Source organism: Phocoena phocoena, chromosome 19, assembly GCF_963924675.1.
Source record: "Phocoena phocoena chromosome 19, mPhoPho1.1, whole genome shotgun sequence".
NCBI classification, from domain to species: domain Eukaryota; kingdom Metazoa; phylum Chordata; class Mammalia; order Artiodactyla; family Phocoenidae; genus Phocoena; species Phocoena phocoena.
In genome coordinates, this window is record NC_089237.1 from 15532421 (window position 1) to 15544679 (window position 12259).

The 12259-nt window shown below is 57.7% G+C and overlaps 1 protein-coding gene across 1 annotated transcript in view; it reads right to left on the reverse strand.

Annotated features, from left to right (window-relative positions):
- Positions 1-231: 231 nt before the first annotated feature.
- MRC2 (mannose receptor C-type 2) overlaps positions 232-12259 on the reverse strand; it is a 54084-nt gene continuing 42056 nt past the window's right edge. The window contains exons 11-30 of the mRNA XM_065896930.1: positions 11653-11801; positions 10811-11028; positions 9965-10107; positions 8765-8867; positions 8359-8497; positions 8211-8246; positions 7791-7951; positions 7636-7703; positions 6826-6926; positions 6399-6535; positions 3721-3835; positions 3438-3601; positions 3161-3269; positions 2391-2629; positions 2099-2267; positions 1855-2004; positions 1417-1536; positions 1048-1227; positions 561-587; positions 232-452 (exon numbers count right to left, since the gene is read on the reverse strand). Of these exons, the coding sequence (XP_065753002.1) occupies positions 232-452; positions 561-587; positions 1048-1227; positions 1417-1536; positions 1855-2004; positions 2099-2267; positions 2391-2629; positions 3161-3269; positions 3438-3601; positions 3721-3835; positions 6399-6535; positions 6826-6926; positions 7636-7703; positions 7791-7951; positions 8211-8246; positions 8359-8497; positions 8765-8867; positions 9965-10107; positions 10811-11028; positions 11653-11801 (2749 nt within the window). The remainder of the gene's footprint in view (positions 453-560; positions 588-1047; positions 1228-1416; positions 1537-1854; positions 2005-2098; positions 2268-2390; positions 2630-3160; positions 3270-3437; positions 3602-3720; positions 3836-6398; positions 6536-6825; positions 6927-7635; positions 7704-7790; positions 7952-8210; positions 8247-8358; positions 8498-8764; positions 8868-9964; positions 10108-10810; positions 11029-11652; positions 11802-12259) is intronic.

A 12259-nucleotide genomic window follows, 5' to 3' on the forward strand; every position in this document is an offset into this window, starting at 1 on the left:
GGTGACAAGACCTTAAGCCCCCCCCCCCAGAGGGAAACGCCACGCTGCACTCAGCCAGGTCTCAGCCCAGCGCTCGTGGGAGGGAGGAAGCCCACCAGCCCAGGCCCTGCCAGCCCCAGCTCCCCACGGCAGCTCCCAAGGGCACCCCTCCATGGGCCGACTGGACTGTAGCTGGGGGAGGGCCCGGCGGACCCAGCTCCTCCTGCCCCGGCCCCGCCCACGCCCTTGGCTCTACTCCTGCTGCTCGTTCATCTCCATGTCTGACACCAGGATGTTCTTCTCAGTGGCCTCGCCGGGGCCGGAGGAGCTGCGGCTGTAGCGGGCGCCCTCGAAAGCCCCGCGCTCGACGCCCTGTCGTCGCCGGTAGAGGATCAGGGCCGCCGTCAGCAGGGCCAGGAGCAGAAGCACCGCCATCAGCACCACCAGCAGGGCCGCAGGGCTCCCCGGGAGGGCTGCTGCAGCAAGAAGAACCCCCGCTCAGAAGCCCGGCTATGGCACCCGCCGCCCGGAACAAGGGGGGAAGGAGGACAGGGCTAGTCTCAGCCCTGCCTGTGACTCACCTGACGGGGAGAAGCTGCTCTCCTCAGCTGCAGCAGAGGAGGAACCAGTTAATAACAGCAGCAGTGGTAATATGATAATAATAAGCAAACATGTAAGAACATTTTCTGCAGGCCCAGGCACTTCATTTGCTCATTTAATCCCCTCATACGTACTCTTATTACCCCATTTTACATATGTGTAAACTGAGGCCACAGAGTTTGAATGACTTACCCAAGGTCACAGAGTTGGCAAATGGTTTGGCCTGGGCTTGAACCCCATCCCTGCCTTGAACCACTACAAAATGACGGGTTTGCTGTCTAGTTTGGAAATGTGCAGCAAGGCCCAGTCCTACAGACTAATTAATCCCCGGGGAAGGTCCCGGCGCGGCCCCAGGCCTGTCTGTCTATTCTCTCCCAGCCACTGCATTGTCTGCAGAACGAGAAGCAGGCGGGCCCCCAGCCAGCACCAGATGGCAGGAAGCCGCGGGTGTGCCCGCCGGGCGCTCACCTCGAGGGAGCTTGCAGACCACACCCATGGTGATGTTGGTGCAGGCGCCCGGGCGCCAGAGCCCGCTGCTGCTCTGGATCCAGTAGCAGCTGTTGTGGCTCAGCATGCTGGGGCCCAGGCCCGGGGGCCCCCAGTTGGAGTAGTTCACAGCTGTGTTGTCCTGCCAGACCAGCGTGCCTCCTGGGGGAAGAAGGCACTGAGGGGGCATTGCAGGGGCGGGTAACAAACTGGAGCAGGTGGGAGAGAGCAGGCCTGTTCTAGGATCAACTCCCACCTTCCTCAGGCCCTCACCTCCACCAAGCCCCGCTGGAGGGCATCGCCCCTGCCGCCCGAGGCTTCCCCATCCTGATCCTACACACAGGGACCCACCTTTGGGGTTGAAGTTCATGCCCAGCCAGGCGCCCCGACTCTGGCCCTCAGAGCTCTGCAGATGCTCCCAGACAAACACGTTCTCCATCTCATCCAGGATGGACAGGACCACCCCACCCTCTGGACACAAAGGAGGCTCACGTCAGGGCAGACGGGTCTCCCCGGGGTAGCAGAGCCCCCCAGAGAGGCCCCCGCCCTCTTCCCTGGCAGCCAGAGGAGACGATGGCGTGGAGTCGTGCTTGGAGGGAAGGGGGTTATAGTCACACACGTTATGTCACGGGTGGTCTGTGCGTATTGCAACGTGAGGGGCACTTATGTGTGAGGGCTGCCGACAGGTAGACCGCAGCACGGGGACTGCATTCACAGGGGCTTTGAGTGTCCACGAGAGGGGCTGCCACCTGGAATGCCCACATATGGGCTCTCACCCACCCGGCCCACCTCTCTGACAGCGCTGCAGCGCCTCCTTGTGGCCCAGCAGCAGCTCCATGTGGAAGGAGTAGCAGTGCTCCCGGAAGGGAATCCACGCCGAGTCCGCCAGCCCCTGGGGACAGCTGCCGTGGTAGCTTATTCTTCGGGGAGGAGGGGGCCCTATGGGGGTGCAGGATTGAGAAAGTGGCCCAGGGTCCTCCCAGGGTCAGCCTACCCCCAGCCCACCCCTCGGCCCCAGCGGGTGGGCACTCACCTCCGTTAACTCCACACACAGCCCCCTGCAACTTGGTGTCACAGCTGGTGGTGCGCCAGGCCCCATCCATATCCACGTAGGCGCAGCCCCCCGGGTACTGGGGCTCCCAGTCCTGCCAGCTCACATAGCTCAGCGGCTCCTCCGAGACCCAGGAGTACCGCCGGGAGCCCTGGGCACAGACAGCCATCAGGGTGGGAGGAAGGGAACCAGCCGGGTCAGGGAGCAGGTAAGGCACAGGGTTAGGGGGAGGCAGGGAGGGAAATCAGGGGAGTGGGCCCAGCCCGGTGCCCACCTCCTCACTGGCCAGCCCGATCCAGAGTGGCGTGCGCAGCCCTCGGGCAGCCTGCGTGAGGAAGGCCTGGGTGTAGGGGTCAGGCACGTGCGCCAGGCTGGCGTTGCGGCTCTCACACAGCAGGAGGGCATCGTGCCAGCGCAGCGGCTTCTGCAGCAGCCGGAAGGTGCCGTTGAGGTAGGAGAGCTCAGTGCCCGGGGCAGGGAGCGATGCTGCTGGGCATGGGCTCAGGGAGGGGTCTACAGGGAAGGGGGCAGGGCTCAGGCCGGGCTCTGCCCCCATCACCCCATCCCCAGGCATGAGGCCGGGAGGGGGGAGCGCCGGACATCAGGCAGAGACCAACTCTCCTCTGGGCACAGTGCCTGGCTCAGTGTCGGTCCTTGCTGTTATTAGTAACAATACGTTCTTGCTGATAAAGGGATGAGCAACCTAGAGCTCGACCATGAATCCAGGGCAGAGGGACCCCTGCACGGAGCTGCAGGAGCCTCAGACACAGAACCTCAGGGCCCCCGCCACCAGGCGTGCCCAGTGTCTAGCTCTCCCTGGTCAGCCCTCCGAACCCCAAACCTTCCTCCTGAGTCCCCTTGGTGCCCACTGCCTTTCCCTCTGATTGGCGCCTGGCCTTTCTGCCCATCTGCTTCCCAAGCAGACTAGACTCTGGGGGTGGCCCAGGGGGCCTCTGAGGTCAAGGACCATGTCTCATTCCTCGGGGCATGGCCCGCGGAATCCAGTCCCGGGCTGGGGTTTCCGGGTTCCCCGGTGACACGTACCCGTGCCCTTCTGGCAGATGAAGCCGTGTGTCTCCTCGGCGCAGTTCCGATCATCCCAGCGGCCAGTGAAGTGAGCTGAGGGGCTGTGCAGGACCACCGCACAGCTGGTCTGGGGGGAAGGAGCTGCTCAGGGGAGCCCCGGCAGCCGCCCGCTTGTGCCACTGCCCCCAGAAAGCTGTACTGTGAGCAAAGAGGCTGGAAGGGGGTCCCCAGGTAAGCGCTGCAGGGCAGGGTGGGGGTGGAGGGCGAAGGAGAGAGTGGGGAGGGGCTTCCTCACCGGTATGTTGCCGCTGGGGGCAGGGCTAGGGCCAGAGGGCTCCCCGGGGGCCCAGTTGGTGTACCGCAGAGGCTCCTGCTCTACCCACTGGAAGTCCCTCTGCGAGGCATGGAGGCCAATCCAAAGGTCAAAGGTCACATTGGGCAGGCTGGCTGTGACGAATGCTACAGTCCCCCAGAAGAGAGAGTGATGAGCGACAGGGCAGCCCCCTCCTCGCTCTGCTCTAGCCCTCTGGGGGGATGGTGTCAGAGGATCACGGGGCCTCCCCATGGGCTGGCCCTACCTTGCTCTAAGGGGTTTGCAATGGTGACCAGTTGGGCCTCTTGCTGTTCACAGGAGAACTGTGCCTCTGACCACTTCACCCGGTCCTGGGGGTCCTGGCCCTGGATTCGGAAACACTGTGGGGCGGAGGGGGAGGCATGGCATCCTGCTCCACCCCCCTGTCCCACACACCCAGAAACTCCACTGCGGTGCCCTCGGCCGCAGGCCCTGGGGAGGCTCGGGGGCTGTGAGAGAAAAACATGAGAACCAGGACATCTGGGTCTCCTTGACCAAGGCTCCGGCACCCTCTCAGCCGGGCACAGCGGAGTCACGTACACTTGCCCACACTCTGGGGAATCTTTAAGTGGGAAGATTTCTCCGGGCCACCAAATGCTCTACTACTTGTGATGGCACCGCCTGGGCCATGCCTGGGGACAAGGTCTGTCTGGCTCTCAGCTTTGCATACTCCAAAGGTTTTTGACAGAGTTACTGTATCCTTACAATGATGCCAACAAATTAAGCAAAGGGCCAATTACGTATATGAAATATATTTTGTTTTCAATTAGGTGGAAGAAGTCATAATAATCTTTTGGATAAATTTAATGACATGGGGAAATGCTGAAAATATAATACCGAGAAAGAAAAGCTGGCTACACAATTGTGTTATTTAGTATAATCTCAATTACACGGAAAAAGTCAGGAAGTGAGTAACAAATATTGATAGTGGTCATCTCTGGAGAGTATGGATGAGTTTTAGTTTCATTTTTTGTTTTTTTCCCCAAGATGTTAAAAATACACATCTTACTCTTTTTTTTTTTTTTTTTTTTTTTTTTTAACGTAGAAAAGGTGTAATATTCGCTTGGATATTCTGAAGACAGTGAGAGCTCCAGGACACTATGGGCAGGCTGCAAGCCAACGTATGACAAAGATTTATGGATTATGTTATCTAGTGTTAACTAATCTAATCCTCACAAGAGGGGTTAAGTGGTCTTACAATGTCCTGCAAAGAAGGCATGGATGGAAGCTTGTACTAATGATGCCAGCGCAAACCACAAGGAAATAGTGCCCTTCTCTGTCTGGGGTAAGCGCTTTCAGCCACTAGGTAAAAACAATGAAGGTCTAATCAGGTCTAATGAATAAGCCCCAGGGTCAGGAAGTAACCACTTTCGGAAAGAAACTCACTCTCTAGAGGGAACATTTTGAAAACGCATTTAGATGCATATCCATTCTAATTCACTTTATCGTCTCAAACTTTCCTAGCTGCACACTCAAAACACTTGGGAAGAGAATTTTCTAAATGTTGTTTATAAAAAATCTTCCAAGGATTTTTTTTAACTCTTTTTTTTTTTTTTTTTTTTTTTTTTTTATGCGTTACGCGGGCCTCTCACTGTTGTGGCCTCTCCCGTTGCGGAGGACAGGCTCCGGACGCGCAGGCTCAGCGGCCATGGCTCACGGGCCCAGCCGCTCCGCGGCATGTGGGATCCTCCCGGACCGGGGCACGAACCCGTGTCCCCTGCATCGGCAGGCGGACTCTCAACCACTGCGCCACCAGGGAAGCCCTTTTTTAACTCTTTTAATCAGCTCTTCTGATTAGTTTATAAGGCAGATTAGTTTAAATGCAGAAACGGACCAATTTTTAAACAAAAACCTTTGTTTAATTTGTAGAAGGACTGGAAAATAGGGAGAAGGACTTAGAAAGCCCAGCCAATGATGGATGACCTTTCTTCATCTTTATCTATTTGTCTTCGTGAGGTAATCTTTCCGTCTACAACAACCATTCAATCCATGTGTTAAAATAATTTGAACTTCAGGGAACTTCCCTGGCGGTCCAGTGGTTAAGGTTCTGTGCTTCCAATGCAGGGCACGTGGGTTCGATCCCTTGTCGGGAAACTAAGATCCCACATGCCACATGGCCGGAAAAAAAAAAAAAAAAAAATTGAACTTCAAATACGACCTGTGAAGTCTGAATCACAAAGCGTCAAACCAAGATTTTTTCAAATAATGAAGTATATGCAATCGCTTTGCTCTTATCAAAATTATTTAAATAGTAACAATTATAATTGATAAATTTTGAGTGAGCGCAAAAATTTTTTCATACCACTAAAAGGAAAATTTTGAAAACTTGAAAATACTATTTAAAAATCTCTAGCTCATGGTTTATATTGTTTTGTTCTTGTGTATATTTAATTACATATGACGTCAGTCACATTAATATGTAAGTAAATATATATTTACTTACACGCACATGTGTAACGCACACATACGTACTTTGTATGTTCAACATTTTAATAGGAATTCATTATCAAGGTGTTTGGGGACTTTCCTGGAGGTCCAATGGTTAAGACTCTGCGCTCCCAGTGTCAGTCAGGGGCACGGGTTTGATCCCTGGTCGGGGAACTAAGATCTCGCAGGCTGCACTGTGCCTCCAAAAAAAAAACAAAAAACAAAAAAAAACCAAGCAGATGTTTGGCGACCAGGGATCTAGGAAACTCACCAAACTATATGGGCAACCTCATTACCTGGTGAATGAGAAGGTGTTACTACGCTGACTTAGTTTCCAAGGAGTCTGGCCCTGGCACTGGGGCCATGCAGAAGCCAGGGTGGTGGGTACAGGCAAGAGGCCACGACTTTGATGCTGCCAAAGGGCGAGGACTCCTGAGGCTCAGTCTTCGCCTTGGGTGCCCCCTCTCCACCTCCTACCTTGTTGAGGAACTGGCTCCAGCCAGGGGGGCAGCCACCTGTGGGTTGTGGGTCTGGGGGCTGCTGCTCTCTGGTGCTGTTGCTGCGCTTGCAGATGTAGGGCAAGGCTGTCATGCACCTCTGGTCCCCCCACTCCTCTGCAGAGAGAGAAGAGCAGTCACCCCAAGGGCAGGGCATGGCTGCCAGCACCCTGGCCTCATGCCCTGAGAGGAGGTGGGGCTGGGGCTCATGTCCCTGTGTCCAGCTCTGAACTCAAGTCCTCTGTGGCTGCTGGATCACAGGGACAGGCCCGCCCCTCTCTGGGTCTAGCCCTTCTTGGGTTGTGGGAACAGAGAGAATGAGAAGAGACCTAGGGCCCCTGCGCAGGCTCACCTCACTGCCCCCAACGCCCACCCTCCCCTCAGCTTCTGCCCCACCCTGTGCTCACCTCGGCTGGCCATCATGTACACGCACTTCTTGTCCTTGCCTATGGGCCGAGGCTTGCCGGGTGCCCAGGAGATGAAGTTTATAACGGAACCATCTGTCCATCTGCAATGGCACCGAGCAGGGGTGACTCCAGCACTGGGCACCGTGCTCCCCTGTATGCAGCAATGAGGGGGCAGGGACCAGAGCCCAACACCAGGGGCTCAGTGGCCGTAGGCTGAGGAGTGGGGCTACTGAGCTCAGTGCAGCTAGAACCCAAGGACCTGGCGCCTCCAGGTAAGGGCCAGCCTTCCTGGGCATCCGTTTCTCTGACTAGAAAAGAAGTCTAAGGATCCCAGGGCAGGGGTCCAAGGGCAGCGCTACACTCAGACACCCATGTGCTCCTGGGCCTTCCATGCCTCACACATGGTAGGTGGGCCGTGAATACAAAGAGGCCCCTCCGGACCATCCTATGTTCTTGCCCATGTCCTGAGGGGACCTCATTCATGAGTGACCCCAGCCTAATAACGAGCTGTCATTACTTAGTGCCCGATAACGTGCTGGACGCCATGCTAAGGGTTCACATACCTCATTTCTAATTCTCACAATGATCCTACCAGGCAGGCCTCGTTTCATTCTCAGGTGAGAAAACCGAGGCCCAGAAAGGTTAACTCACTTGCTCAAGGCCACACAGCCAGTGCAGAGCAGCGCTGGATTCAAATCCAAATCTGTCTGTCTCTGTGCCGCCTGCCTCCCTCCAGCCTGGGTTGAGGCTTGCCATTCACGCATGCGCCCCGCTGCCCATCCACACCCGCTGCCCCGCCAGGGCTCCCACCTGAAGCGCCCGTCGCTCTCTGAAGTATGCAGGCCGATCCACCAGTGCTGCTCTTGGCCCCGAGAAAACTAGGGAAAGCCGGGCAGGCAGGTGAGGGATGGCAGGCCCTTTCCCTGGCTCCCGGGCCTGCCCTCCCTGCTCGCTAGCCTGCCCACCTTCTGCAGGTTGTGCCCCAGGAAGTCCAGCTCCGCCTGGCTGTGCACGGAGACCAGCTCGGCCAGGAACCACGTGCATATGCGCTGCGCCTGCGCCCACGTGGAGTGGTGCTCAAAGAACTTATACTCCGCCTCCTGGAAACGCAGCCATTCCCGTCGGCCTGCGGGGACGGAGGGGGCGTGGGGATGGAGGCCAGGCTGGGGCTGCCTGCCCGCCCAGCCCAAGGAGGACAAGGCGGGCCCAGGGCAGCCTAGGCAGGCGGGCCTGCGAGCCCATCCGACCTGGGCCAGTAGGGTGCCCCCATCACCTTTCCCTCGGCTCAAGCCCTTAAGCCCCTTCGTTCTGTCCGGGCCAGGCCCTGCCCAGGAGGTGACGCCCCTTACCCCCTCCGGGCCGCCGTGGGGAGCGGGGTGCCTCACCTTGCGGGCTGCCGTCAGGCTCCCGCACGTCGGCGCCTATGGGGACAAGAGGGACAGAGACGCTGCAGGGAAAGGTGCCCCTCCCCTGGACCCCCGCCCCCTCCGCCCTTCGTCCCATGCCCAGTCCGCCAGCGCCGCCCCACCCAACCTCGAGGGATCTTGCAGATCCAGTCCAACTGCGTCTCGCACTGCATGGCTACCCACTGCAGGGAGGCCAGGTCGAGCACTGCACAGCCCCGGATGTCGTCATCGTCGTGCCGGCTCCGGTCGAAATTGTGGTAAGAGAACTGATGAGGTCGGAAGGGGAGAGGGATTTCAGGCACCAGGCGCAGGCTGCACCCACCCCCCCAGAACAGACCAACCAGAGACCTGGCATAAGCTAGGAACCCCCAACCTGGGCTAGACGGTCCCCACCCCCTTTCCCTTACCTGCCAGCTCTGGCCTGAGGCGCTGCCTCTACTAAACCTCACGCACCTCCAAAAGACCACGCCCACATCCAAACCTCCCCCGCCCAGGCTCCGCCCACCTGCCCCGCCTCCTCCAGGCCCCCTCACCCCTAGTCCATCGCTCCAGCGCCAGCTGTGCCCCGCTCCGGGGTCTCGACGGTTCAGGCCGATCCAGAACCAGTGCTGCTCGTGGATCTCGGGCTCTGACTCACTTTAGCACAACCCGGGGGTGAAGACAGAAGACATGGGGATGAGAGTTATAGGGGCCCCTTGCAGTTGTGACCTGGGCAGTCCCAAGGACCTGGGGCCTCTCGAACTGGGCTTCACACTCACCGGGCAAAACACTGTTGGGGCCACGCTTAAAAAGCTCTCCCCAGAGAGAACTGGGCTAGCTGGGCCAGGCGCCACGCTCGCTGCGGGCAGGTGGCCTGGCTCCCTTCCCTTGCTTTCCTTTGGGTGGGGTTTGCCCTGCCAGCAAGATTGCAGGCTTTCACTTTAGGCAGCGATGGGGACGGTGAATAGACCTGGGGCCGTGGAATCAGATACACCTGGATTCCGGTCGTGGGTCACCCAGGGACCAGCTCTGTGACCTTGGGTAAAAAAACCCAACCTCTCTAACAGCCCGCAAGGGACAGTGTCTACTCAGTAGGATTGAGAAGAGTCTTGAACGTGGATTAAACGTTTAGTGCAGTACCTGGCACATGGTGAGAAGCAACTGACACGAGCTATTATAATTACTAGTCAAATAATGTAATTGTGCTGTTTGCTGGGAGGAGATATCCCTGGAATTAAGATGTCAGGAAGCCTGGATCCATTTGGATTTTTCCCAAGGCTAAGGGACTGTAGGGCTGTATGTCCTAGGAACCCACAGGACAGAGACAGGGATCTGGAGGGACCCCGCGGGCAGATGCTCACTTTTGTAGCCTTTCTATTCCCCTCTCTCAGAAAAAGCTGTTTATTGAGAAAGTGTGGGCTATTATGGGATGGTGTAGGGTTGCAGGAGGGGGCGCTCACTTGGATCAGCTTGGAGGTTTTGCCATGGAGAAGGAGGGATGGTGAGGGCGGTTACTTGTGTAAAAGTCTGTGAGTCTCAGGGGGTGTTGCTGGCTCTGGTGAGCAACCCAGGGTCTCCGACTCCAGGGAGACCAGGGTTACTTGAGGGGGGGTCAGGATGGGCCTGGCATTAGTAGCAGATGCACAGGTCATTCCAAGCCCTGGAACCGACCGCCCTGGGGTCGCCTTAACCCTGCCCAGCAAAAGCAAGAGCCCGACTCGTGTGCATATGGACCACCGCCCCAGGCTCAGTACCCGAAGATCTTGTTGAGCATATTGGCCACAAAATGTTCCTCCTCATAGCTGGCCAGGCTCAGCAGCTGGGCCCCCAGCTCCTGGCAGGCCCTCTGGGCCTGGACCCAGCTCTTCTTGTCCTGCAGCCGCTCCGCGCTGAACACCTGCAGGAGCAGAGTCCAAGCTGTTCCCCAGCCCAGCTCCCCACGGGACACCTGCCCTCCCAGGACATGAGTGGGGAAGGGGGCTGGGGCCTCACTGGACAATCCTGCTCATCAGAGAGGGAGCCCCAGGGGAGGGGAACTGGCACAGCCATCTCCCAGAGATGGTCCCCCTAACCAGCGGGGCAATCAGGGCTCTTATCCCAGCAGAGCCACAATTTGCTATGGGCAAGTCCCTTCCCCTCCCTGGACTTCAGCTTCTTCCTGTAATTAAAAGACCCTGGACTACCTCAGTGGCTCCCAAACCCAGCAGGGTTTCAAAACACAGATTCCCAAGCCCCACTACAACCCACTGAATCCCAATCTCCATAGTGACAGCCTGGAAGATTTGTTTAAACCGGGCTCCCCAGGCAACTCCAAAGAGCAGCCAGCCTGGCCCCAACGTTTGGGAACCTCCGCAACCGATGGTCTCTGTGGTTTTTTCAACTCCTCAAATATTTATTGAGCACCTCCTATGCACCAGGCCTCAGATGCCACTGACAAAAGGGTTTCAACAGAAAGTACCTCTGCCTGTTGTCTGTAAGTTTCTCCAGGGCCCGCCTGCCTGGATCATGGCTGGGTCCCACTGGGGCCACCCACCCTGCCAGGGGTGCTGCCTCTTTGCTCTTGTTTCTCTCCCCCGACCCCAGGCCAGCAGGCTGCCTACCTTATAGCAGTGCCGGAGCTTGGGGTCTGAGCCCCAGCCCTGGGGGCAGGCACCGGTGAGGCTGGGTGTGGGGTCTGGTCCAGGCAGCTCAGGCGTCACTGGTGTGCCCAGGCTCTGCCGGCAGATGTAGCGAGCCCGGAACGACGTGCAATTCTTCACCTCCCACAGCCCCATGGCGCTGCCCGTGGCCAGGGCCACACAGCCCCCACGGCTGTACCCTGGAGGAGGGAGAAGGGAGACCCACATGCTGAAGAGGACTCACCAGTCCTCCCTCACATCCCCGAGGGGCACCACCACGGCCCTCGCACCGGGAATCAGCTTAGCCATCTCTGCAGGGACATGCTCTGTGGAGTCGGGGCCCAGTGGGGAGGCCTTCTATGTTTGCTCCTGTGAGACCTTAGGCAACTTGCTTAACCTCTCTGAGCCTGTTTCATCATCTGCCTCATCAGGTTCTTGAAAAGGTTAAAAAAGACGATGAATTTAAAATGGTAACAGTAATAGCGAGCACGTGTATGCTCACTACTCTAAGGGCTTTATGTGTATTAACCCATTCAAGCCTCATGTCAACCCTGTGAGGAAAGTACCATTATCCCCATTGGACAGATGAGGAAACTGAGGCTCAAAGATGCACAGCTAATAAAGTGCACAGTCAGGATCTGAGCCGGGCAGTTTGGCTCCAGAGCCTGTCCTCCTATAACCACATCACCACACTGTACGAATGATCTGTTTCCCATGAAGCCCTGGGTCTCGGTCGTGGCAGGGCTGGTCCACCGCGGCCTCCTGGCTTCACCAAGGAAAGTCCAAGAAGGGGGCTGAGCGGGCGCTGTGGAGGAGGGGCTCACCGGGCTGGTCCCGGTTCCAGTGGGTGTACATGACCTCATCCCCGCTGAGCCAGCGGAAGGAGCCGGTGAAGTTGAGGTCCTGCAGGGCCGTCCAGAAATACTCGCCATCCCAGTTGTAGATGAGGCTGCTGACAAAGGCCTGCTCGAACCTGCGGGAGAGAGGCTGGTCGAGGCAGGGAGCTCGCCCCCCACCACTCCCTGGGCTACAGCCCAGATGCCCTGCTCCAGGAGCCTGCGTGCTGCGCCCAATCAGAAACTTCCTCAGGGGGCTCCCTGGGTGGCGCAATAGTTAATAATCTGCCTGCTAACGCAGGGGACAAGGGTTCGAGCCCTGGTCAGGGAAGATCCCACATGCCGCAGAGCCAACTAAGCCCGTGCGCTACAACTACTGAGCCTGCGTTCTACAGCCCGCGAGCCACAACTAGGGAAGCCCGCGTGCCACAATTACTGAAGCCCGCGCGCCTAGAGCCCGTGCTCTGCAACAAGAGAAGCCACTGCAATGAGAAGCCCGCCCATCGCAACAAAGATTAGCCCCTGCTCGCTGCAACTAGAGAAAACCCGTGCACAGCAATGAAGACCCAATGCAGCCAAAAATAAATAAAATAAA